A 27,533-nucleotide genomic window follows, 5' to 3' on the forward strand; every position below is an offset into this window, starting at 1 on the left:
CATCAACCACCATGGGCTCAACACTTGTTGGTGTCCAATGCCCCCCTCATTTCCTTTCATCTTTCCCTGTCCAGTGCAAAGTGACTTAGTTTCTGTAGACTAGCTCTGCTCCAATCTGCTATATCAGAGTTTCCCAACTGATGCTCTGGGAAACCCTAGGGGCACCGCTAGGAGCTGGCACTCCCCCCGCCCCCTGTGAAAGAGAGAGAGCCGGCTAGCCAGCAGAGGCATGGGCAGCGAGTTGTATGGGCTCGTGGTGCCCATGCTCCACCAATATTTGGAACTGGAGTGGGCCCAGAGCATCTCTCCCCTGTCCCCGTCCCTGCTGTGGGCAACCTTCAGTGAGCTTCCCTTTTCTGGCTGCTGCTGCCCTGCACAGCGTGCTCAAACTGGTAGGCGGGGAGATGCCCAGGCATGACGTAATGTCACGGCCCGAGATTTTAAAGCTGCTGGGCGCTGCGTTGCGCTGTATGGCTGAGTTGCGGGTTTGGAGTCCGGGGACGGAGTGCAGACTCCAGCCCCAGAAGGTGGAAGGCAGAAGGTAGGGGAAGGAGAAGGGCTGGGAGAGGAGGGGGGGTTGTGCGGCGGGGGAGGGGAGAGGAAGGCACCAAAGGGACAGGGTAGAGGAGAGACAAATGCCAGGGGGCCAAGTGCAGACAATGAGGAAAAAGGCAGGAGGGGAGGTATCAGTGGTAGGGGGACAGGGTGATGCTGGGAGGGGAGAGGGTAAAGGCATTGGGGGCTAGAGGGGGGACGGGGAGGTGCTGGGAGAAGGCTTGAAAGATGGGGTGGGCATGAGGGAGGCCGGGATGGAGCAAGTCATGTGTGAGGGCACAGGGGCATGAGGGGAACGGGGGCAGAGGTTGGTGAGGGGGTGGGCATCAGGGAAAAAGAGGGCAAGGGAGGCAGGGGCAGTGAGGGAAGGGGGAGGCAACAGGAGGGTGCAGGAGTAAGAGAAGGTGCAAGTGCCAGGGGATTCTGGTGGTGAAGCAGAAGGGCAGACACCTGCAGGGGAGGAACCACCACCAGAAGGGAGAGACAGGGCAGGTTTGTAGAGGGAGGTGTTAGAAGAGGGGATGAGGAGGGGTAGCTCACATGATCAGAGTGGGGCTCCTGGAGGAGTGGGCATAGGGAGGAGAGAAGGGCTGGTGGAGAAGGGGCAGGTTGCAGGAGGACTGAGGGCTGTGAGAAGGGCAGGAGTCAGGACAGCAGAGGAGGGTGAGAAGTTGGGACACAGCAGGCACCAGGGGAGCTGATGGAACAAGGGGAGGAGACATGGCAGCAGAGAGAAAAGGTAAAGGTTTAGAAATATTTATTAATAACCTGTGCGCCACAGTGGCACATCCAAACCAGCCACATGAACACAGTACTGGTGCACAACACAATTTATTTTGCTCATGCGAGGAAACTCTTAGGCTATGTCTACACTGGCGGTTTCTTGTACAAGAACATCTTGCGCAAGAGTTCTTGTGCAAGAACACGTCCACACTGCCATGTGCGAGCTGTGCTTTTGCACAAGAGCATCTATGGCAGTGTGGATGCTCTCTTGCCCGAGAAAGTGCCGATGGCCATTTTAGCCATAGGGCTTTCTTGCGCAAGAAATTCACATTGCCTGTCTACACTGGCCTCTTGCGCAAGAACAGTTGCACAAAAGAGCTTATTCCTGAGCGGGAGCATCATAGTTCTTGCGCAAGAAGCCCTGATTTCATACATGAGAACTCTGTCCCCTGCTCCCACCAGCACATTTGTGACCATATTAGTGAGGCTTGGGGGTCTTTGGAGGGTTGTTGGGTTTTTTTTGCATCTCACTTGTGTTGCCCCAACAGACTTTTCTGTAGGTCAGTGACTTTTGACTCAAAACAGGTTCGTCACCCCTCTCATAAATAAAGACAATGCTAAAACCTTTTGAGTTTGACATAATATTTTATTTAAAAATGAAGCCAGGCCAACAAGCCCCCAATTGGGGCCAAACCCCCATCTCACTGCAGAATTATAACACTCCTGCACCACCTGACCCCAAATCTAAGCCTATCATACACTGGAACCCCCTGTCCTGAGCTTCTTACATCCCCAAACTCCTGCATCCCCACATCCTCAGTTTTCTGCCACAACTCTCCTGCACCATCCACACATGGCAAATCTGTGTCCTGAGCCCGTCATACTCACAACCTTCTTGCCCTGAGTTCCTCACATATCCAGCCCAAACTCCAGCACCCTCACATCCACAAGCCCATGGCTTGCTCAGCACCCCAACCTTCCACCTGAGCCCAACACTCCTGAGCCTGGAGCCCTCTCCCCGAGCCAGCATCCCCTTCTCCTGCATCCAAATACCCTCCCAGAGCTTCTACTTCTCACCCCTTCCCACATCCAAATCCCTCATTCCCACCCCACACCTCCTATCTCAACCAAGTGAGAGTGTATAAGGGCTGGGGATAGCAAGTGATGGAGAGGAGGGGAACAGAGCAGATGAGGCCTCAAGGAGGGGGGGGTGTGGGGGTCTTGGGGAAGGAATGTGATTTTCATGCATTTGTGGGGATTTTCATGAATTGGTGGGTCCTCCCCTCCCTCCCCCCCCCCTTTTTTTTTCTTGACAAACCTAGGGGTTCCTTGAAATTCTGAAAAGGGTTCCTCGGCCAAATAAAATTGGGAAACACTGTAATGTATCATCTACCCATTCTCTGTGGGGTCTGCCTCAAAGGGGCAGCTGAATGAGCCTGGGGTCAGCCGAGGACTCCAGCTGTTCCCGGGCTCCCGCAATGCTGCCCTTTTGAAACACCGCTGCAGCATTTCAAAGGGGCACCGCACGCGATTAATCACGCAATTAACTGCAATTAATTTTTTAATCTCTTGACAGCACTAGTACAAAACTTGCTTTCAAAGTCTTCCTGTCCTTTTTGTCCTTTCATCTCTCCCTCCCCCCAACCGAATGGAAGAGAGACCTTAAACTAAGGAACAGCATCCCTTTTCTTTCCTATATCTGGTTGTAAGAGTACCCTCCACCAAAATCAATGCTTTAGTTAGATATAATATCCTTTGTTATGTTTAAAATCTTTGGAAACCTTTTTAGCATAAACTTAGTGTGATATTTCATAAACATGTCTATTGTTGTGGACATCACACAATAAATTAGTGTTCCCTTTTTCTAAAAGCACTGTACATTATGAGCGCACTAAACCACTTTGATCAATTTAAAATAATATTTTTGTTTTGGTGCATTAAATATGTGGTAATTTGGAATGATTACTTTATGAAGACTTAAGAATACATTTAAAATAATGAATCCACTTAGAAATATTAAGAAAATGTAAGAGTAGAGCTGCATCATGTATTCCATAATATTTCATGTTGTATTCAGCAGGACAGCTGGCTTGCCCTTACTACAAAGTTTTTGGAAATAAATGTCTGACAAACTTCAGAGTATATCAAAAAACCCATGACTGACATTATTTATTCCTAGAATTTTAAAAAAAAAAATCTGGCATACAGTGGAAAAAATGCTCCAGGATGCCACTTAGGAATTAGAAGTATTCAGTAACAGCAATTGTGTTTAAATAATTTGCTTAAACCTTACAAGAAGGGTGAGGGGGGAAACAGGGAATATTAGGGGTTTTACATATAGTCAATTACACAATTAACCAATAAGCTTGGGATTACTGGTTAATCGTATTGTCTATACACAACTCCCCCCCCGGCCCCTTCCCGATCCCCCTTTATCAAAGGGGGAGGTGGGAGTTGGTGCCCATCCCCGTGTGTGCTGGCTCCCGTAGAGCCACCTACCCCCCTCTACTTCCACCCTACCACTGCTTCCCACAGAGGCAGCAGCATGGGGACAGACAAGAGACAAATATTAAGCCAGCTCTCTGTGCATGATGGCTTCTGCAGAGCCACCTGTCCCCTTTGCTGCCTCCCACAGAGGCAGAAGTGCGGGGAGGTGGGCTCCCATCTGTCCCCACGTCCCAGTGCTGCTGCCTCTGTGGGGGGGGGGGGGAGGAGTAGTACCACAGAAGCCAGCACATGCAAAAATCTGTCTTAAAAGCTGCTTTCTGCTTGCCCCCTGTGCTGCTGAGGGAAGCAGCAAGGGAGGAGGGATGGCGAGTCTCTGAGAGAGAGGCAACAGTGCAGAAGGTGAGGGGGGCAGGCGGGAGGCAGTACATGTGGGAAGCGGCTTTCAAGCTTGCTCCCCGTGTGTATCTGCTCCCACGGAGCCACCTTCTCATCTCCCTCCCCCCCCCACCATGCTGATGTCTCTTTGTTAGAGGCAGCAGGGAGGGACAGGCAGGAGTTAGTACTTGCGGGGACCCATCTTGAAAGCCAGCTCCCCCCAAGCACAGGTTCCTGCTTCCTTCCCTCCCTCCATGAAAATGTGTAATGACTAACATTTCCAGGGGTTACATATTTACACAAATAAATGATGGTGAACATCCCTGGTGAATGCTGAGCAAAGAGAGAGTAATAATTTCACTGCTGCCAGCTTGCATGTTACATTGGTATGTTGTGAAATTTTTAAGACTTTGTTTGAAGGTCTCATCACTAGCAAAATGTTGAATTCATTTTTAATCACTTAGTAATCCGATTCTCTAGGAATTCACAAGTATCATTTAAAAATACCCAAGTTAAGCTTTTCCTTTTGTTTTCCATAGACAGAAGTTTTTCTCTGAGACAACAGTAGGAATTGTATTACTTTTCCAATTATAGGAAAGGAATAAGGATTTGGTCCATGATGAATCTGTGTTCAGAGCACAGAGTTCTAACCATAATCTTTCCTGTTATGAAATTGCTTTACATATTTAAAGCTCTGATATGTCTTTACTGTCAAAACAAAGTCTTTAGAAGCAGCTACAGCAATTTGTTTTTCTGAAGGAAAAAAAAAGTTAAATTGGATGCCAAATGCACATGTACTGAAATTTTTGTGGATCTCTGAATACGGTTTATTGGAGTACTGAGACATGCTGAAGTGACAGGATAGTATTATATGTGGGTCTTAAACGGCAAGTCAGTTTACATAGCACACAGCTGGTAATAAGTAGTTAATGCATAATGATTTAATAGCAGATTTTTAGCTTCCACTCTGAATTATGTTGCATTTGTGGTTTATGCAGAGTTATATTCCGCATTTTTAATATAATGGACTCAGTAGATGTTTGTGTGCTTTCCGGAGGGAATGTGCTGATGTTGAAGCTAGTACCGTTCACAAGTTTGTCTTTCTTACCAGGCCCACTATAACCGTATTCATGAATCACAATTGAGAATACCAAATTCAGGACACACTGCTGAGAAACAGGGCAAATATACCTCAAAACTGGTCGTTATCCTTCCATAAGATATACCAGACCAGCAATAAAAATGAACTTCTGTCTGACTCTGCTGGCTAACAAGTTATAAAAATAATCTCCTTGGTCATTCTAGTCCTTATATCATGCCCAAAATCAGTGGACTTAAAGATAAATGGTTCTTTAAAACCAATTTAATCAAAGAACAGGTTCTTCTGATCCCAAAGAACCAGCCATAAACCCAAGTCAATATATATCTTGGATCTTATCACAAATCACACTGATGCCAACCCTTTAGTATCTAAAAATCTAATGATTTATTCATTAAAATAAAGATGAGAGTTATATTTGATTATTTGAACCAATTTTATACAATAAATGTAAAGTTCTTAGTTCAGGCTTGTAATAGGGATAGAATAAACTGTTGGCTTAAGTCAAGTCTCTGGTTGCTTCCAAATCATTTGAAAAGTCCTCAAATCTTTTTGCTAGAACACTGCCATTAGTATAAGTCCATAGTCCAGAGGCTGGAGCAGGAAAGAGGCAAAATGGAGGCGTTTCCAGGGCCTTTTACAGCTTCTGCCATGTGGAGGGAATCCCTTTGTAATTTTCCACGGTAAGCACAGGTAAAAATGGAGTATGGAGTCACATGGACAAGTCCATGCTGTAGTTTATAGGGCTAACCTGCTTTAGATTTTATATACTTCTAGATGTTATCAAAACTATAAGCAAATAATACATGTTTATCATAATAGCCAAACTACTTAATATTAAACTTATAACTCAAGAGATTTATAGGCTGCATCTTGTATGTTGAGCTAAGACAAAGGTAGCATGCATATGCTTGGGAACTTCCTCCCAGATAGCAACATAGGTGTGTGTATATTCAGGTCCTTTCACCTAAATAAATAAATAAATAAATAAAGCCTTCAATAGTATAGGGGCTTCCAAGAATACCTTCAAACTTAGTGGATACATCATTACTTTGAAAAACCTGAAATAACTAGTTAAGACCAAACTAAATAATCGGGTAGGACAGAAATAACAAATGTGATACATAACTAAAAAAGGCTCGTGGTAACGAATTAATGTATATGTTAGTAATTTAAAATCAATGAAACACTGACCTATAGGAAAAAGACACTTCACTATTAGTCAGATGAGGAAACATCACCTATTGAATCAAACACAACATCAGTGTAACATATTATAAAAGAGGTATAGTCCTTGGGAAGTGCCAAGTCATGGCCACTAGTGATAATGGGGGAAGGTGTTTGTGATAAGGAAAACGATGGATAACAATGCAGGTTGTTCAAGAAGGAATGGTGTGAGTAGAAGGAAATATAAATGTACGTTACCTACCTATCTTGTGAAGCTGGGGTGTTTGTAACTGCACTAAATGTATTAAATATATTTGTAAATATACAATAGTTCCTATAGTGTAAGTGTTGCAACGATGCACATCAGGGTTCCCAACCATAAAATAATTTAAATATTGAGCCTAATCCTGGGACAAAAGACCTGTCAATCCTAAAGATGGTAACTGAAAATTAATAAGTAATCTATATAATTATGTTCAATCTATAGATCAGGCCAAAATTCATAATCTTGTTTAAGGTAATTAATTCAGTTATTGTATTATCACGCAACAAAATGAGTTTCATTACTTGTACTTGCAAAAATGATACAGGGTAAGAAACTTCTTTTTTAAAAAAAAGATTAAATAATGTGGGATTATGAGCATAGTGCCTTGTTTTTTGTTTCAAGTAAATTCACTTAAATTCACATTCACTTAAACAGTTTTAATTAACATCAAAGCAATAAAGATTTTAACTCTGTTACAAATTTGTCCTGCTATTAAAAACCAAATAATGTCTCTGCACTGGAATTGTACAGCAGGGAGATATCATTTGAAAAAGACTTAAAATAGGGACTTCTCAACATCTCTAGTTAAACTGTCAAGAAAAGTAACTAGCATAATTCTATTTTAGTGCATTTGATCACATTATCCTAGAGCAAAATTCTGCTGCTTTGACCTTACAAGTCATGGGGCTATGCCCTTCTAAGAAACTTATCCCCACCATGAGCCTTGTCTGGGGATTCTTTCATATCAGCTATTAAGGGAGAAAAATCTGAGTTTTAGACACCTATCAGCTTTGGAATGGAGAATCTTCTCCTTTCCCCCTCTGAGTCTAGAAGTAATTTTATTGCTCATTAGAAGGATTGGGGTGCAGGACAGAGTGCAGGGTCTGGGAGGGAGCTGTGACCTGAGAAAGGGGAGGTGCAGAAGGTTTGGGTGGTCACATGGGGCAGAGGGGATGGGGGCCAGGTACAGGCTGGAGTTGGGAGGTGCTTACCTAGGCAGCTTCCAGCCAGAAGCCCAGCAAGACCCTCAAGCAGGCTTTCTGCCTGCTACAGCCCCAGGTTCAAAGTGGCTGGCTGCTCCATGTGGCTCTACGCAGGGTGGGAAGGGCAGGCCTCTAGCCAGTTTGAGCTGAGAGATTTTGCTGGGAGCTGGGGCAACATGGAAGACACTATGGTAAGTTCTTGACTTCAGCTACTCTATTCGTGTAGCTGAAATTGTATAGCTTAGATTGTCAGGCAACAAGGAGGGTGTAGCACAGACTAGGTCAAAGTTTCAGAAGGAGGAAGTGGGATGGAGTACAGATTTCTAGATAGAAGTTTGGGCAATGGGATTAATTTTTAATCATTTTCCACCAGAAGTTTATTCTAGTGGAGATTAGTTTTTAACCATTTGACTACTGCTGATGTAATGTAAAGCATGCAGAATCTTGAATACAGCTGGAACCTATTCATCTAAAGGTAAATGTGTAAATAGGTTTATTGTTCTAACTTGAAATGAACTATGGTACTATAAAATGCAGTGTTTCGTAATGAACAGAGACTAGTTATTAAATGTGAAGCTATTGAGCTATATTCATTACCCAGATTTAAAACTTTATATTAAATTATAAATATGAACATAAGCAGACACGGATGCATACATCAGTTATACGGAAACATATGCTTTGAATATTAATATTTTAATAATACTATTCTAACTAGTGATAGAATATAACTATCCATCTTGATATAAATAGTCAAGTATTACAGATAGCTCTACGGGGCACAGTTAATTTTGAAGTAAAGCTAAGTGGTAAGTTAGGGCTTGTTTCAGTAGAGGAGTATGATTTGTAAAGCACTCTAATGCTTTGTGCTATAAATGTTCTACATAGACCCATCTGGCATGCTCGAAGATTTGCCTAGTTCACATCAATGTAGTTAATGGAGGAACATTCTAGAGTGCACCTGCAGGGTCTAGATGGGGTAGTTTGAGCCAGCATGAAATCACACTTTTCTCGTGTGCTTCTATTACAGCGTCATGTATTCCAGATTTGCACATACTGTAATGCTGTACTGAAATGTGTTAATTTTGAGTAGCCTTTTTGTTATTAGACTAAATAGACATGATAGTTTGAGTTTTTCCAGCTTACACTAATGAGCATTATCTGAAATACAAAATTTAAATTAGCAAAATATGAGCTGCAAATAATTACTTGGAATACTTAAGTTACGGGGCAATGTATTGAATATAGAAGCTATATGATGCATGTGTGGAAATCCATGTATAGTAGATTTCCGATAATCCGGCATCTTTGGGACCTAGGTGGTGCCAGATTATCGGATATGCCGATAATAAGGAGTTACTATAAGGAGGCGCATACTCCTAACCCAATCCTCCTCCTCCTTATGTTTGGGTCCCGGAGCCGCCGGTACAGCCGCACGTCTCCCTCCAGGCACTGGGGCACATGTGCTGAGCGGACGGCTTTTCAATGAATTGGCTGGGATGCTGTACGCAACCCAATCCTTCTCTCCTCTTCCCTTCCCCAGAGCCAAACACCTCCCCTCCCTGCTGTCACCCAATCCCCTGTCTGGGTCTCAAAGCAGCTGCCTGTGCTCGGCGGTCGGCTGCTAGTACGTGCAGGCTGGACACTGTGCACGCTGGTGACTGTGAGTGGCACAGCGGGCCGTCAGCACGCCTGCGTCTCACAGCGGCCTGGCCATGAGAGCAGCTGACCTGAGCAGTTCCGGGTTCCAGTTGATGCTGGACTATCAGGAGTGCCGGATAACTGGATGCCAGACTAGGAGTTTTACTGTACTTAGCCAGATTTCATATGTGAATATGCAGGTACTTTGCTGTTTGCAGGAGTATGGTCACAACTGATATTCATTACACTAGGCAGAGGAATTTCTACCATATGATTTCTTAATAGTGTCACTCTTGATGTTTTGGTAAAATGTTTGGATTATTCACGTAGAAATGCCTGCCTTTCAGGAATATGGAACATGTTTCTGCTCAAAAGATAGCATGACAGAACCCAGCCTTAAAACTTACAATTTGAGATGCCTGAGAGAAACTAGGAAACTTTCAGATCCCTGCATTTTTCTGTGTTCCAGAAAAATAGGGGTGGCCAACCCACAGCTCGCGAGCTGCATGCCGCTCTTCTCTCCCCCCCCCCCCAAAAGTGGGGCTCGTGAAGCTGCCCCCACACCTCTCCAAACGGCCCCCGGCTCCCTGTGCTCACCGGCGCACAAGAGCTGTCTGGCAGCGATTCAAAATGGTGTCCACAAGATGGCGGCATCCAAAAGAAGCCTGATGTGGCCAAAAAGTCTAAGCCAGTGTTTTTTCAAGGGGCAGCTTCTCTTGTTTAATAGGTTGGCCACCCCTGAGAGAAATCATCAAGGATCTTCACCTTAAACAATGGAATCCTTGTAAAGGTGGAATTCCAGGAGCTCTTGTAGCGTTTAGGGATGTCAACATGTAGACGACTACATGATTAACTGATAAGGCTGGGTTTATCAGTTAATCTTGCCCACTATACTCATTTCCCCCACTCCTTCCAAGCAACAAGTGGAGAGGTGGCGAGCAGTAGATCTGCCTGCCCTCTTCCACCCTTGTGCTTCTGCCTCTGATAAAGAGGCAGCAGTGTGGAAGATGAGGGGGACAGGTGGGAGCCCACACGTACGGGGAGACAGCTTTGCAGTGCCGCCTCTCCCCTGCCATGGGTGGAGGCTGCCATGAAGCAGCCTCTGTCTGCAGTGGACCTGTGGACAGAGCCTGCTGCCTCCCCACACTGCTGTCTCTAATACAGAGGCAGCAATGCATGGAGGCAGGCAGGAGCCGGTCTGCATGGGAAGCCATTTTTTAAACTGTCTCCCCTCATGGACTGGCTCCTGCCTGCCACCCCACACTGCTGCCTCTGATAGAGAGGCAGCAGCGCAGGGTGGCAGGGGGCTCCCTGGGAATGGGACTGGGAGCACATTGGCTGCCGGCCCCACTCCCAGGGACTATCGAATAGTTCTGTAACCACTAAAATTTGATACAGTTACACAGCTATTCAATTACACGCTATCTAACATCCCTAGTAGTATTCCTGTATATATACAATATACTAGATGATTTACCTGGCATTGATCAGGTCTTTAACTCTCTCACTGCAGCAGCTTGGTGCCATCTGAGAAGTTCCTGTCCAGGACAGTTGCAGCTAAGCAGGCACATTCTGGGGATACCCCTCCCTTTCCATTTTATGAGACTTAATCAAATTCCTTGCACATTCCATTGTCTTGGCACAACCAAACGCTACCCTTGCTTGAAGTTATGATAAGGGGAAGCTACATACCAAATGTGGTAATCCTAGCTCTTACCGTTTATGGGAATTCTTGAACAAATGGATTCACAGATGGACAGATGCACATTTCTAAAATATATAGTGAGAAGAAGATATGTCTCTTTCCTACATAAAACGTATTTTAAATATGAAGTACTCTAAAAGAGCAGATAAATACAGATGGTATAGCTGAAGCAAATAGTAAAATTTATAGAAGGCTAGATAGGGTTCTCAGGACCATAGTACATACTTTTAAAATTATATAAGCTTTCATATTATTGTACAAGATGAATTAACAGACTTAATATAAGTGAAAGTACATAGAGTAGAAATATGGTTATAGTTAATAAAGAGGGTTTAAAGAACAATTCATTTCAGTACTCTTCACAGTGGATACTTTTCTATGCTGAAGTTTTTATCCTCACTTTGAGGCTGTGGTTGAAAATAAAATACCAGGTTGGCATTTCATTTTGTTAGCCCTTGATTTTGGTGATACAAACTAAATAATTCTTTTAGTGTAAGTGACAGAAAAATGTTAACCTGCGGGTTTCTTCAGACAGCGTTCATGCACCTGGTATATATTAAGTAATTTGAAAATAGTGGCTGTGGAAGTTTTGAATATTAAAACGAGAAGAACCAGATTGAATATTTATCTCTGTTGCAGAAAGCCATGAGTGTAAAGTGATAGCTTTGAGTCTTACAGCTGGATAAAATTGTGTTTAGGCCTCAGTAGTGAGGCGAGAACTTTGCTACTGTTTTCACTCCCCTAAATCATTGCAGGACAGCAAACTGAAACTTCAATATTTTGACAATAAAAATATAGCTTATAATGTGACTTTAATAGTCTATATATAATTTTGGTAGCTGCTAACATGTTAACATGAATATTATGTGGTACAGGCAGTCCCCGGGTTACGTATAAGATAGGGACTGTAGGTTTGTTCTTAAGTTGAATCTGTATGTAAGTCGGAACTGGCGTCCAGATTCAGCCGCTGCTGAAACTGACTGCCAGTTCTGACTTACATACAGATTCAACTTAAGAACCCCAAGCTTCCCCAAGTCAGCTGCTGCTGAAACTGATGAGCGCTGATTCCAGGAAGCCTGGGGCAGAGCAACTCTGCCTCTGGCTTCCTGTAGTCAGCGCTGGTCAGTTTCAGCAGCGGCTGACTTGGGGACGCCTGGGGCAGAGCAGCTGGGGTGCTGCTGGGTTGCTCCAGTAGCACCCCTCGGCGCTACTGGACCAACCCAGCAGCACCCCATCTGCTCTGCCCCAGGCGTCCTGATTCAGCCACTGCTGAAACTGACCAGCAGCGGCTGAATCAGGACCTGGGGCAGAGCAGCTGGGGTGCTGCCGGGTTGGTCCAGTAGTGCCCAGAGCGGGTGCTGCAGGACCAATCCGCAGCACCCCAGCTGCTCTGCTCCAGGGTCCAAAACAAAAGCCTGGTCTGCTGGGGGGGGCACACTATCCGCGCCCCCCCCCCCCAGCAGACCAGGGACACGGGGAGCAGAGCAGCAGCGGCAGCGGGGTGCCGCGCCTCTGAGGCTTTGCTCTGGCAAAGTCTCAGAGGCGCGGGACCCCTCCCCCCCGCGGCTGCGGCTTCAGTCCCGGTTCCTGTGGTCTGCTGGGGACGGTCCCCAGCAGACCACAGGCACCGGTTCTCAAGCGGCAGCAGCAGCGGTTCCTGCGCTTCTGAGGCTTTGCTCTGGCAAAGCCTCAGAAGCGCGGGAACCCGCCCAGTGCCCCTGGTCTGCTGGAGACGGTCTCCAGCAGACCAGGGGCACCGGAACAGCTTACGAACGGGGCTTTCTCGCCCCGGAGGTCGCAGGTAGCAATCCGCTACCTCGACCTCCGGGGCGAGAAAGGTCGGATCCGCACTTACGAACGGGGCTAAGTCGGATCCGCGTAAGTCGGGGACTGCCTGTATTGTATTTCCATATCTCCATATTGAATGAGAAATGAAACTTCAGAAGCGTAATAATGTTTATATGGTAGTAATTTGTTCGTTACTGAAATAACCCCAACTTCAGTCCTATTCCTGGTGAATTCATAAGGAGTTTTAGCATTAGCTTAGAATGGAACATAAGGAACACATCTGTTAGGGAGCTTCTGAAGTGCCACAGATATACCAGTTACAGGACTACTGTACAAAATGCATGCTTGTAAAATACCTTTGGTTATTTGTTTGTACAATTCCTCATACAGTGGGGCTTCACATCTAGTTGGACTTTCTAGAATATTAGCATAATATATACATTAAATAACTGGACTAAAGTTTTGACCTAGTGTGCTTGATTAATGCCAGTACGCTGTGTAGTGTTGCATAACTTCATTATTTAACTTTGAAAATATAAATATTTTCAGTGTTTTGCAAGCTGTCAAAGTAACGATGATCACAGAAGATGAAAGCTATACAGGTTAGGTTTTCTAAAATTTAAGTGTCTGGAGTACATTTTTCAATTGAGTTCTTACCAGACTGATGGATAAAGTCTTTTCACAAAGGCCAGAATGTCCATGTTTTTGTACTACCAAATTTTCTCCCCTTCTCCATCTGGAAGAAATTTTTGCTTTCCATAGGTGTATTTTAGAGTCACACAAAAGAACTTTAATTTTTGTTTGACAGGCACACACACTTCACCAACTGGACCCCAATTTATCCTATTAACTCTAGCAAAGAACATTAATAGGGATAGAATCCTTGTCTGTATGTACGGTTTATGATAGCACTTTATTCTGCAATTGATTTCACATCTAATAAGCCAGGCTTTTTTTGGGAAGACTTGAGACTCGTAATATTTCATATCCTTATCTCTCCCCGGCACAGGAAGAACTTCTTAACTCAAGGATTGTAGAAGATGATGGGATCATGGATTCCATTCTGCAGAAAATATCCAATAGGTCAGATTGTTGTGCATCTCTTCTTCTCTGTGACTATACATTTCTTAAACTTGTGGTTCTTATACTTTCCCATTCTGTAGTTCTAGACTATCAATATTTATTTTCTTCTGTGGGGTTTAAACCCAAAATCTATTTAAAGTAATCCGTGTAGCACATCTTCAAATGCAGCTAAAGATTTAACTATGAAGAAGACAACCCCATATTCATGTTAATATATGAAAAATAGCAGAACTACACTTAGATATTTGTGATCTGTTTTCTGTCACACACAAATAAGGCATATGCTTATCACCAGTTTGTGTGTGTATATTTAATTAAGCAAGAGCACCCAGGTTCTCCTTCGTGCCCCACTCTCAAATTGCCAATCCTGCAGATAAAGATACTGTAGTGTTTTGTTTTTTCTCTTTCTTCACCCTTCACATGGCTACCCCAGCTTCTTCAGGAGAGATCAGACTGGCTTAGGGGTTTGCTATTCGTCACCCTTAACCTCTAGTTTGGAAGAGCATCTCTTTTATTCCAGTTCTGCTGCCAGTTGCTCCATTTGTAGGCAACCCCATCTCCTGTTCACTTTTTAAAAAATAATGGTAATTCCATTGTATTTTTTCTGTTTAGGGAGAGACATTAAGCAGCAGACCTATAAGGAAATCTAGGTACCAACAAGAAGGCTCTCAGATTAATGTAATCAGTGATGTTCCTGAGGACCTACATCAAACTAATCATTAATATCACTAGTGCTGCTAGCTTAGCCTGAAGGATTTTGCCTGTACTTCCTCAGGGGAGGGAAGAGAATGAGGCTATGTCTCTACATAACAAAGCTTACAGCCGCAACACAGCTGTATCACTGCTGCTGTGCTACTATAGGGTGTCCCAATAGGTGTTTATGCCAATGGGGGAGAACTCTCCCATGGCATAGTTAAACCACCTTCAGTAAGCAGTAACAGCTGAGTCATCAGGAGAGCATCTCCTAATGACATATTGTGGTCCACACTGGTGCTTTTGTTGGTGAAACTTATGTTGGTTGGGGGGGTTCAGACTACGGATGTGAATGGTTAACTAACAGAATTATACATCCCTAGTTCAGACCCGTGACTGACAAACTTTATCAAGAAAAATGCTAGTGTAGACATAGCTTTAGCATACTGTCAGTTAGTTGTGCTTTTGGTATTCTTTTGTTTCAGCATAGCAGAATTTTCCAGACACATCATGTCACCGTATTTAGAGGACCTTAGAAATATACTAGAATCTGCCCTGAAAGGTGATCTGCAAAGGATTTTTTAAAAATAATGTTTGTGTTCTTTTCAGCTTTTCGTTGTTATATAAAGAAGTCCTGAAAAGTTAAATTTTATTTTCCTGCTTGTTTTAGCCTTAAAAATATTCAGAAGTAAAATTTGTTCTTCCCTGGGTGTGTTAACAGTTTACTGGTAATAGTCTGAAAAATGTGTATTGTGAGTGTTTGCAAGAGTGCCATACGTATAGTGGCTGACTCTTGAGCCTTGTCATCACTGGTTTAAAAAGATATATATATATTTTTTTAACCTCGGGGCAGCTATTGTGCATGACCTATCCCAAGCAAGAAACACAGTGAAAATAAGGCACTTAAGTTTTACTGCATGGTAAACTAGGTGAGGCCAGGATTTTCTTTCTGCTTGATGCTGACCTTACCTAGTTTACCTTATGTAAAACTATAAAGTGTCCTATCTTCACTGTTTCTTGAATGGGCTAGATAGTTCGTGCACATTAGCTGCCTCAAGATTTAAAAGAACCCAAAAAACTCCTCCTTCCCTCTTCCACTGTGAAGACGAGGCCACAGGTGGGGCTACAAGGTTAAACTAAGAGGATGAAAAATGAGTTCAAGAGCTGATTTTTTTTTATTTTGTTTTAAACATTATTTAAAACTATGAAAACATATACTAAATTTACTATAATCGGAGCTGGGAAAAGTCCTGGCTAACATGGCTAGGTCTGTTAAAACTCTGCATCCCAGGACTAAGCCTCAGGAATCAGGACTGTGCTGATCTATGGAGAAGGCAGCTTTGCTGGGCTTGGGAAATATGGGCAGTGCTTAGAGTGGGGCTGGGAAGAGGCCTGGCTGAGGCAGCCCTGAGGCAGCCCTCCCTCCAGTGCAAGCTGGGAATCAGCTGTCCTGGCTCATGCAGGGTCTCCCCTGCTATGTTTCAGCCTTTTAAGTGAATTAAAAGGCAGAGCCACAGCCTTTGACTAGTCGATGGACTAGTCAATTAGTCAAACTAAACTTCTGCAACTCCTGGGGAAGGGGGAAGATGCAGACTAAGGTCAGGAGGCTGAAGCTGGGGATGGGAGCAGGGCTGGAAACAGAGCTGCGAGTGGAGAAAAAATGGGTGGTATTTTCTCCCTGCCAACCATGGGGGCTTATCCAAAACCTGCTGTGCCCCTTGATTGCCCTTCCATGCCCCAGGAGGGGGGGCACGCCCCATAGTTTAACGACCTCTGCCCTAGACTATCCCTGGCAGGTGTTTATTCTAATCTGTTCATAAAAACCTTCAGTGATGTGGATTCCACAACCTCCTTGGAAGCCTGTTCCAGTGCTTAACCAACTGCCTCTTACATTTGAAGTTTTTGTCTTAATATCTTACCTCAACTTCCCTAACTGCAATTGAAGCCTGTTAGTTCTTGTTCTACCTTCAGTGGACGTGAAGAACAAGTGATGGTTGTCCTCTTTTTAATGGCCTTAACATATTTAAAGACTTTAAGTTCCCTCCCGCTCTTCTTTTTTTCAAGACTAAGCATGACCCATTAATTAAACTTTTCTTCATAGAATAAGTTTTCTCTTCCTGGTTTGTTCATGTCTTTCCTTACATATTGCTCCCAGAATTGGACACAGTACAGGAGCAGTGTGAAGATATAGAGAGGTATTACGGTGAATGTAAGATCAGGTAGGTGTATAAGATTAAGAATATTAACAGCAAGTGTCAGCCGAAGCGGATGATGATCAAAGACGAGAATGATAAGATGCTCATGAAAAGGAGAAGGTTGTGCAGCAATGGATGAGATATTGTACTGATCTGTACAAAGTACTGTTGGACCCGAGTGTCTCAGAGAGACTGATCGAAGAATTGAAAGAGCTCACCGCCGAGCATTGAGAGCGAGACCAATATTTTGAAGGAGGAAGTAGAAAAAGTAGTGAAACGACTAAAGAATAACAAGAGCCCTGGAAATAAGATCATGGGAGCGATGATCAAATACGGCGGAGAAAGTCTGATTCAGGAAATACATCGACTATGTAATATAACGTGGAAAGAAGGGAAGGCAGCTAAGGAATAGATAAAATCTGTGCTAGTAACAATACACAAGAAAGTTGGAGTGCAAGAACTACAGAACGATTGCCTTAACGAGTCATCTTGGCAAGGTGCTGATGATAGAAGAACATCTAGTGGATGAGCAAGCAGGATTCAGGAAAGATAGAAGTACCATACAGCAGATATTGGCACTAAGATTGATAGTGGAGAAGGCTCGGCAAAAGAACAAGAACATCTACAATTGCTTCGTCAATTTTCAGAAGGCACTTGACAGTATAGATCAGAAAGTGACTTGAGCGGTATTGGAGTCATACAGAGTGGATTGTAGACTGATACAGTTGTTGAAGGATATCAGCGATAATTCAGAGGCAGTGGTGAGAACATGCGGAGAGTTAGGAAGTTGGTTTAAAATGAGTAGAGGTACTAGACAAGGAGATCTGATATTGCCGAGTATTGTCATCACACACCTAGAGAGAGCGATGGGCAAGATCAAGGAAGAGGTACACTGTGCACCGGATGAGAATTAACAACTTGAGGTTCGTGGGTGATGTATTTGTCAAGGAAGATGAAGAGAAGTTAGCGAGAATGGTGCAGGTACTAAATGAGGAAGGTAAGCGGTGTGGATTGATCATGAATATCGATAAAACGAAGACTGGTATTTGGAGTTAAGGAACTAGGAAGGAAGATCAGTGTAGATGGGGTCAAATTAGAGAAAGTAGAGAAGTTCACATATTTGGGGAGCAATATGACATATGATCTAGACTGGAAGAAGGAAATAGCGACTAGAATAGCAAAAGCAAGAGCGAGTTTGAAAGCAATGGATAAGATCTGGAAAAGTAAAGTGATTAGTTTAGGAATGAAGCTGAGCGTCTTGAAAACGTGTGTATTTAGCAGCATTTTGTAAGTCATGGGTGATAACGAAAGACTCGAAGAGAAGGATATTTGCGTTCAAGAGGAGGAGTTATAGAAAGATTGTGAGAGTAGGATGGATGCAGGTCACCAACGAGAAATTATATAGGCAGATATAGCCAAAAGAGAACCTACTGCAGAAGGTTATACAATGGAAGTTACATTTAATCGGGCGTATCTGCAGAATGAATGACAAGCGATAAGGTAAGACCTTGGTATTCGGCACAATGGATGGTCCGAATAGGAGAGGCAGACTCCACAGAGAATGGGTAGATGATATAGTAGATGAGTGCAGAGCTAGTCTACAGAAACTAGCTACTCTGCACTGGACAGGGAAAGATGGAAGGAAATAGTGAGGGAGGCATTGGACACCAATGAGCGTTGAGCCCATGGTTGATGATGATGATGACTCCACCTGAGGCCTCTCTAATGCAGAGTGAAGCAGGACAGATACCTCCCATGCCTTTCTTGTGATATTAAAAGAATGTTAGCCTTTTTTTTTTTTTTTTTTTTTTTGCAACTGCAAGTCACATTGCTGACCTGTATTCAATTTATGATCTGTTGCAGTCCCCAGATATTTTTTCATTACTGTTGTCTAACCATGTATTCCCATTTTGTAGTTGCGCATCTGATTTTTTTCCTTCCTATGTGAAGTACTTTGCATTTGTCTTTATTGACTTTTATCTTGTTGACTTCAAAAATTCTCTAATTTGTCAAAGTTAATTTTTCATCTAGTCCTGTTCTTCAAAGTGTTTGCAATACTCTCCTTGCAGCTTTCTGTCATCAACAAAATTTAAGCATACTTGCCCCTCATTTATTCAAGTTACTAATGAAAATAATGAATAATTTCAAGACTCTCAGACCTCTTTCAGGAATTAGATACATCCTCCCAATTTGACAGCAAGCTGTTAATAACCACTCTTTGAGTATGGCCTTTCAACAAGTTGTACATCCACCTTGTTGTATTCATCAAAACCACATTTCCCTAATTTATTTATTATAATGTATGGGACTGTATCAAAAGCCTTAACTTAAAATCAAAATTCTATAACGTCTTCCATATTCACTAAGCCAGTAACTTTGACAAACGTGAAAATTAGGTTGGTTCAGGATGACTTATTCTTGACACATTCATGGTGGATGTTCCTGATTACTCTATTATCAGATGCTCACAAATTGATGGTTTTATAATTTGTTACAGTATCTTTGGAGATATTAAAGTTACTGATTGGTCTATGTCAAGGCTGTTCTCCACACTCCTACTTCGAGTGTAGAAGCTGGGGGCCCACGCAAGACCTTCAAATACCCTGGCAGTAAAGGCTTTTGTTTAAAAAAAAAAAAAAAAAAAAAAGAACTCATCTAGGTCACAAATTTCCTGATCTGGGTGATACACTACCACCACCTAAATACAAAAAACTCTTGAGAGCCCAGAAAGATGCACGTGGGAATTTCTTGTTGTGCGTTAACCCCAAGTTCTGTAATGCTTTCTCAGGAGAGACTCTGAAAACAAACTACAGTAAACTTCCGATAATCCGGCACCTTTAGGACCCAGGGGGTGCCGGATTATCAGATATGCTGGACTATCAGAAGGGGGGGGCTATGAGGGGATCTGGGGTGGGGTGGGAGGATGCTACCCCAGACCCCCTCATAGCCCCCCTTTCCAATAGTCCGGCTCTGCCCCAGGCATCCCTGATTCAGCCGCTGCTGGTCAGTTTCAGCAGCGGCTGAATCGGGGACACCTGCAGCAGAGCAGCTGGAGTGCTGCCGGGTTGGTCCGGTAGCGCCGACCCTTGGCGCCGCAAGACCAACCCAGCAGCACCCCAGCTGCTCTGTCCCAGGTGTACCCAAGTCAGCTGCTGCTGAAACTGACCAGCAGCGGCTGATTCCAGGAAGCTGGGGCAGAGCAGCTCTGTCTCGGGCTTCCTGAAGTCAGCCGCTGGTCAATTTCAGCAGCGGCTGAATCCAGGACAGCTGGAGTGCTGCTGGGTTGGTCCTGCAGCCCCGAGGGGCAGGGCTACTGGACCTACCCGGCAGCACTCCAGCTGTTCTGCCCCCTGCTTCCCGGATTCAGCGCTGGTCAGTTTTAGCAGCGGCTGAATCGGGGAAGCTGGGGGCAGAGCAGCTCCAATGGTCCGGCTACCCGGAGCAATTCCGGGTTCCTGATGGTGCCGGACCGTCAGGAGTGCTGGACCGTCAGATGCCGGACCATCGGAGTTTTACTGTATATGTTTTTAATAGCTGAGGGTATGTCTACACTACCCCGCTAGTTCGAACTAGCGGGGTAATGTAGGCATACCGCACTTGAAAATGAAGCCCGGGATTTGAATTTCCCGGGCTTCATTTGCATAAGCGGGGAGCCGCCATTTTTAAAACCCCGCTGGTTCGAACCCCATGCAGCGCGGCTACACTGGGCTCGAACTAGGTAGTTCGGACTAGGCTTCCTATTCCGAACTACCGGTACACCTCGTTCCGAACTACCTAGTTCGTGCCCTGTGTAGCCGCACTGCATGGGGTTCGAACCAGCGGGGTTTTAAAAATGGCGGCTCCCCGCTTATGCAAATGAAGCCCGGGAAATTCAAATCCCGGGCTTCATTTGCAAGTGCGGTATGCCTACATTACCCTCCTAGTTCGAACTAGGAGGGTAGTGTAGACATACCCTGACCTTCAGTCTCAGGCACACAGAACCTCCTGCCTTCTAGGACAGTGGAATCAGATCACAGTCTTAAAAAGTGAATTTATTAATCAAACAAAGATATATTTGGTAAAGCATCATTGGTTACTAGCTGTTAGAGCAACTGGGGGAAAAAAGGCAGATCAAAAACACAGAACTGCTTCCCTGATTCAGTTTAAAAGTTACAGGGAGGACATAACTCAGCACAGAAGAGTTCAACCAAACCCAGAATTAAAGAGAAATGACCTGATTGCATCTGTCTAAACATTCCCTGTTCACTTATATATCTCCTCTTACAAGGTGTTCTAGATATGGATATTGCTGAAAATTCCATGCCTGGTTTACTTTAGGGTTAGGGATTGGGGGAGAGATGCTCTAAACTTAACAAAACATAAAAAACCCCACCCTGAAGCAGGCAGAACAGTTTGGGGTTCCCAGTACCATGTTTCCTCTCCCATGAACCTAGTCATGGGTTCATGCTGTGCAGGTCCTACCTGTATCAAAGGGAGATCCACACGACTCCTGTTTAAAGTGTTTCGGGAAGTACATCACACTGAGAAGTGCAAAAACTGTAGATCAGTGGTGGGCTCATCAGGATAATCTGGTTGTCAGCCATGTGACATTTTGCTGATACTAACTGGTCTGCTGGCACTGCCCTCCATAGCTCCCAGTGGCCATGGTTTGCAGTTCCCAGCCAATGGGAGTTGCTGGAAGTGGTGGCCACCACGTCTTTGCAGTCCCTTTGCCTGTAGGCACCACTTCCATAACGCCCATTAGCCGGGAATGGTGAACCATGGTGACTGGGAGTTGCGGAAGGTGGTGCTTGCATGTGCCAGCAAATGCAACTGTCAACATCAGCAAAATGTCTTGTAGCCCGCAATTAATTACCCTGATGGGCCACATATTGTTCATCACTGCTATAGTGGCTTCTGTCCAAGAAAGAAAAAGGAGAGGGACTTTAGACTGAAACTACTATTGGAGTCCTTCATCCCCAGCTGGCACAGGCAGCATCCAGTTCCCAAACCCAGCACTTGGTTGCAGAATGTGCTAGCTTCAGTAAGAGACCGTGGTGCTGAGAAAGGACTCGGTCTCCTGGGACCTTCAGTATTGCCCTTCCCTGGCCCTGAAGATCACCTCCAGTTTGAGTATTAGGTACTGCTCCCATTTGTCATTGCCACCCAAAAGAAAGAAGACAGAAGTTACTCTCCTATTAAAGCAGTGGAATGTGGAGGCACCAGCCATGCTGTGACACCTTGCTCCAGCTCCGATCCAGCTGGCATCTTCAATTCTGGCCTCAGTGAGGTCTGTTGAGTCTAATTCTAGTGGACTTCCTGGTGCCTCAGGAGGAGACGCTGTTAAGGTGTGTAGGGACCTCATAGTGGTGACAGCACAGTCCCCCACATGTGTATCAGTGCTGCAAAGATGCACCATGTCCTCTAGGAGCAAGCTGGCAATGATGCAGCATTGCTCCCTGGCACTGTTTCATTCTATACTACCTTGGTCATAAGTGTCAGTCTTCATAACATTCAGAGGCAGAGTTGTATGCCTCTAGGTGAAGATGTCACTGCTCTCAGCATACTTCAAACAAGAAGAGGAGCAGCCATTACTTGTGTTGTCATGGCAGGCATGGCTCAGTGCCCCTTCTGGCATGCATGGACCTACCACCAAGCACAAGAACTGGTGTCCATATACTTGTGAATGTTTTTGGAGACATGGGCCCCTTTATCAACATCTGTGGGCCAGAAACCTCGACAAGGACAAAAGATGGGCATGTACACTGATACCAAGCCTGCAGTGGAATGTGGCATTGCAGCTGGTACTGAGACCAGTCTGGGCCCAAAGATCACGTCAGCTCCTGGTACCATACAGGGCTTTTCAGAATGGAGGGATCACCACAAACCAGAGCCGCAGGAAGACACAGGGCTCCTGTGGGCATCTTCCTTCTCCTCCTTCCCTGGTGAAGTAGCAGTAGTCACATCTAAGATGTGGATTAGAAGGGTGGCTCAAAATTTGGTCATAAAGGCAGAAGAGATGTCTGAGGAGACAAACCTTTCGGATCGACATTTTTGGTGCCCGAAGGTCCTTTGCCTTTCATTATGACCATTCGCAACACTACTGAAGGACTGTGGCAAAGACCCACTTCTCTTCCCTACCCCACTGCAAAAGGGGTGGAAAAGAAGTATTTTGTGCCTTCAAAATGATATGGTTACCTGTTCACTCTTGCCCTCAGGCAGGCACCTTCATGGTGGAAACTGTCAACCAAAAGGAAAGACAGGGACAACTGGGACTGACACTTACATTCCAGGAGGCAAAGAAACTGGACCTCTTCATTAGGCAGGTATATTCTATGAGGCTGGAGGACTCCAGCTTTGGATTGCCAACCAGTAGGTAATCCTTAGTTGCTATAATTTTAATTCTTGGAATACACCCAGTGGTGTTCCTGGCACAAGTTCCTATCCAAGACATCCGCAGAGTAGTGACAAGGTCATTCATCCGCAACTTTCCATCATGCTACACCATTATGCAGCAGGCCAGAAATGATGAAGTTTTTGGCAGCGCGGTTCTACAGTCAGCAATTCCACCCACTTCCTAGATAAGTCTTGGGAGTTATCTGCTTGGAATCAAAATGAGGAAGCTCTGAAAGAAGAAACAATGGTTACCTACCTCTCTAAATTGTTCTTTGAGATGTTATTCATGTCCATGCCAAGCCCCATCCACCTCCGGTCTGTCTGAGTATCTAATAAGAAGGAACTGAAGAGATGGCAGGTCGGTGGGTATCTGTATGTATCTGTGCCACCATGAAGGCACAACTGCAGGGGCTCCATGGTCAACCTGACAGGTACCACTGAGGGACTGTGCAGATGGTGTGCATATGCTTACTTTGAATGGACATGAGCAATGTGTGTCAGACAGCAGTAAGCAACTATTTTTTTATTTGTTTTGTAGGTAACCAATAAAATATGTTGATTTGAAACTAAATATAGCCTTTCCACTAAATGTGCTGCTATTTCTTGTGAGCTAAGGGGAATGCACTATATGTATACATACTTATTTAAGCAATATATAGATTTATTTATAGATTAACATTAACATTTTTAATTTTTGCATTTGTTTTTTAGAAAATGGAGAATGGATGCATTTGTAAGTGAGAAAAATGAGAAATGATTTCTTTTTACTTGTGACTTTTGTCAAGTTATAGTTGGATGTAAATTCAAACTGAATTAATTCACCAAACCAGGATTTTTTACATAAATTAAACAGCCTTAAATGTGTGGCTACCTAAGAAATTATCAAAATATATTTTGCATCTAAAGCTATCTGATCTCCTAAACAAAGTATTCTCTGTAGTTAGTGAATTGAACTCATTTCTGATTACTTTGTTCTTCAGAGTTTTAAAGCTCATTCTGTCACCCCTAGATTTTGTTCTTATATTGGAAGATGAAGATGAGCTTTTCTGCTTTTTCAGTTCCCAGATGTGTGTGTTTGGTTTTGTTGTGTTTTGTTTTTAATTTTACATGAGCTGCTGAACTAGGACAAATTGAATAAACTAAAAAGAATAAAATATTCTCTTAGCACCTCAGGAGTTGTTGAGGTGCTAACCTCATTTTTAGGTGCTTACCTTTACACCCGCTCAGTGATTTGATTTTCTTCAAAAGTTGGCAGGAAGTAGTTACCATTTAGGAATTTTTAAATTTAATTATTGTATTATCTAACATATAAAGGAGACTGCTTGCTTGCTTGCTTGCTTGCTTGCTTGCTTGCTTGCTTGCTTGCTTGCTAATAACTCGGGCATTATAAAAGCTACCACAACCAAACTTTGCATGGGGTAACCTTTCCTCCAGAAAAAGGTTTTAAGGTACTTTTGGACCCTATTGGGCCCGAACTCAAGCTGTAAAAATCAAAAGGCAACCCACCGCACTGCGCTGCAAGGGCTACCCCGCCCACCCTAGATCCCATGCCCACCGCCTGTGGCCCCCAGCGCCATCCGGGACTCACCCCTCCCGCCCACAAGGTTACATAAGCGACCCTCTTTCTCTCTCCTGCGCCAGCACACAGTGCCCTGACCCCCATGCACATAACTGCTCGGGCACCCCCCCCCTTGCCTCCTTGCCCTGGGTGTGAGCTGGGGCGCCCCTCCCGCGTGTAACCTCCCCCCCCCCCCGGCCGTGACGCGGACCTATATTTTAATCCCTATAGAAATCAGTGCAACTTTTCTACCATTCAGAAAAAGATAATGGACTACTGTTTTTCTACGTTCTATTCCTCCGGTTTCCCGAGCAACACTGGGTAACTTCAGCTAGTATTTTAATAGTGGAGTTGCAGCAAGTAACTTCCTACTTCTTCTTACAATAAACAGATCTCTTAACTGTAGAGGAGGTTTCACCTCTTCATTGGATGGCCCTTGCTAATTTGGATACATCTACCTACTGAGCAAAGCAGCTACCTTATGTGGAGTTTGCATTCTCTCAGGCCGAGCCCACTTCCTGGAGCAGACTGCTTGATCCTGTTGTAGCCTCAACTTGTTTCCTTTTAAGTTCCTCTTAGAACTTCTTTCAGCTAATTTCACCCTATCTTTGTTTTAAAAAAACAAAGTCCATAGAGGGAGCAGCAAGATGAAAGCATAAGAAACCATCTAATGATTTCTGTAACCCTTCACTGTTCTCAAAATAAGGATATGTAAAAGTGTATACACAATACAGTGGGTCCCTATTACAGTTGGTATGCTTTTTTAAAACATGCTGGATAATTACACTCACTAATATTGTATGCATGCCATTCAGAACAATACATTGAAGCTTTGTGGATATTATCTTTGTTCTTAATTCAAATACATTAGTTTTAATGGAACATTATTTGTTGCTGGAACACACAGTCTAGCAGCAGTCAAACATCAACATAAAAAGTCGAGAACTTCCTCATTAGTTGTGCAAAAGTGCCCAATTAATTGTGCAGTACTTTCTTTGGGGAGCTATTTTCTCTCTCAGACATATTTTCTGCTTTGTTGTATGTTTTTTTTCATGGATGCACACACCTTATTTCCAGAACTTGGTCCTTGTGAAATAACAGCTTGTCAGTAGTTAGGAAGAAAGTTGCCTAATCAAACAGGAGTTAAAATGAAGTGATGGCTGTCAAAGGCTCTCCTTATGATATCCTGCTACTGTTCCTCAATTCTCTGAATTAGAGGGAGTATTCATAGCACAGTTGTCACCATTTCCTTTCAATCACTGGCATTTGAGACTGCCAAGAACAGTGCTAATTAAAACTGGGATTGTTACACATAGGTTACTTTAAAAAAAAATCACATTTCTGAGCACTTCTGACTTTATCTGGATTCTTACCAGTGACCAAATGGAAAATAATCCTGCATCCTACACTTCCTTCTTCTTTTAAGGACTACTAACCTAGAAGCCTGTGAAATTTCCTTTCATTAGTATGTATGCCTCATTATAGCCCCTCTACTGAAAGTTACGCAATTATGAAAATAGCTGAACAGCTAACGCGAATCTGTATAGGGAGCCTTGCAACCTTATTATTGTGTAGCTACTCTTTATCATCAAGTGGTGGAATTAAAATTGGTATTTATTTTCAAATATTGATTTTTAGTTACTGCATAGAATATTAAGTGGACAGTAGTCACGTTATTTTCTATTACAAATATTTTCATGGTAATAAAGGTAAACAGAATAGTATTTTTTAATTCACCTCATTCAGGTACAGATTGAACTTCTGAAAACCGGCACTTTCTAGTCTTACAACATCTGTGCTAAAGTCGGACCATGGATGCTCCTTGACCAGGGAGCCTGTGAGCCTAATGGTAGGAGGGCCAGGGCCATTGGGGCCAGACCCCTGCAAAAAAGTGCTGGGTCTGGGCCGAAGAACCCTAGCAGTTTGTGGCAGTGCCGGGCAGGGGAACTGTGGCTACCCGCAGCAGCACGGAGCTGGGCAGATGAAGAAGTTTGACTGCCTGCAGCAACGTGGAGTTGGGGAACTGTGGCAATGTGTAACTAGGGGGGTGGGGGCTGTGGTGGCAATAGGGTGGACAGGCAATTTGGGAAGGTGGATAGAGGGAGCCAGAGCCTGGGAGCCAGCGGCCTTGGTGCAGATGGTAGAGGAACCTCCTCGGTCCAGAAAATTCTCTTGTTTGGGACTGGTCAGTCCTGACGATGCCAGACCAGGGAGTGCCAACCTGTAGTGCAATCTCTTCACTGTGGAAAGTAGAACTTACATGTGTAAATTTGTTTTTGTTTCATAATTACACTCAAAAATAAGATATGTCAAACTTAGAGCTGATAAGTCCAGTGTCCTACTTCTTGTTCAGCCAATCGCTAAGACATACAAGTTTGGTTAAATTTATGGCATCCTATCTGTAGTTTTTCACCCTATAATCAGTGTTCCCTCTAAGCTGCACAGCACTACAGCCCTGCAGCTGCTTAATGAGCGTTGCCCAGCCAGCGGCTCGGTATTCACGCATGGAGTTACCTGGTATGGGGAGGAGCACTTCTCCCTCAGCGACAGCAGCAGTTCCCTGCTGAGGACAGAGCAGCAAATCTCTCCCAGCTGATGGGGGGGTATCCCGTGTAATAACTGAAAATGTAAAAAACACCCAAACATAGATAAATAATATGGCATTCTGTTTAACAGTGCAACTGAAACTGTGATTAATCAAGATTTTTTTATCTCTCAATTCATCATTAATTTTTAATAATTTGACAGCCCTAAAAGTTACTGGTATTCACTAAGAGAAATACGCAAAATGACAGTGATTCCTTTTTTGAAAAATAGTTTTAGCTAATTCTTAAATATGGAGTTTCATTTTAGGAGTAAATTTATATAACCAAGTTACAT

At 43.9% G+C, this 27,533-nt stretch overlaps 1 protein-coding gene across 2 annotated transcripts in view; it reads left to right on the forward strand.

The window, feature by feature from the left end:
* The window catches only part of SPRED1 (sprouty related EVH1 domain containing 1), a 119,805-nt gene that overhangs the window by 18,619 nt on the left and 73,653 nt on the right, over positions 1 to 27,533 (forward strand). The window contains exon 1 of one of the 2 annotated variants that reach the window (XM_075927036.1): positions 13,786 to 13,832. The exons of the other annotated variant lie outside the window; for it this stretch is intronic. Within the exon in view, the coding sequence (XP_075783151.1) occupies positions 13,801 to 13,832 (32 nt within the window). The 5' untranslated portion in view covers positions 13,786 to 13,800. Of the gene's footprint in view, positions 1 to 13,785; positions 13,833 to 27,533 lie in introns of those variants that run through there. 2 annotated transcript variants of the gene reach the window in all.

This window comes from Pelodiscus sinensis, chromosome 4 (genome assembly GCF_049634645.1).
Source record: "Pelodiscus sinensis isolate JC-2024 chromosome 4, ASM4963464v1, whole genome shotgun sequence".
Lineage (NCBI taxonomy): Eukaryota > Metazoa > Chordata > Testudines > Trionychidae > Pelodiscus > Pelodiscus sinensis.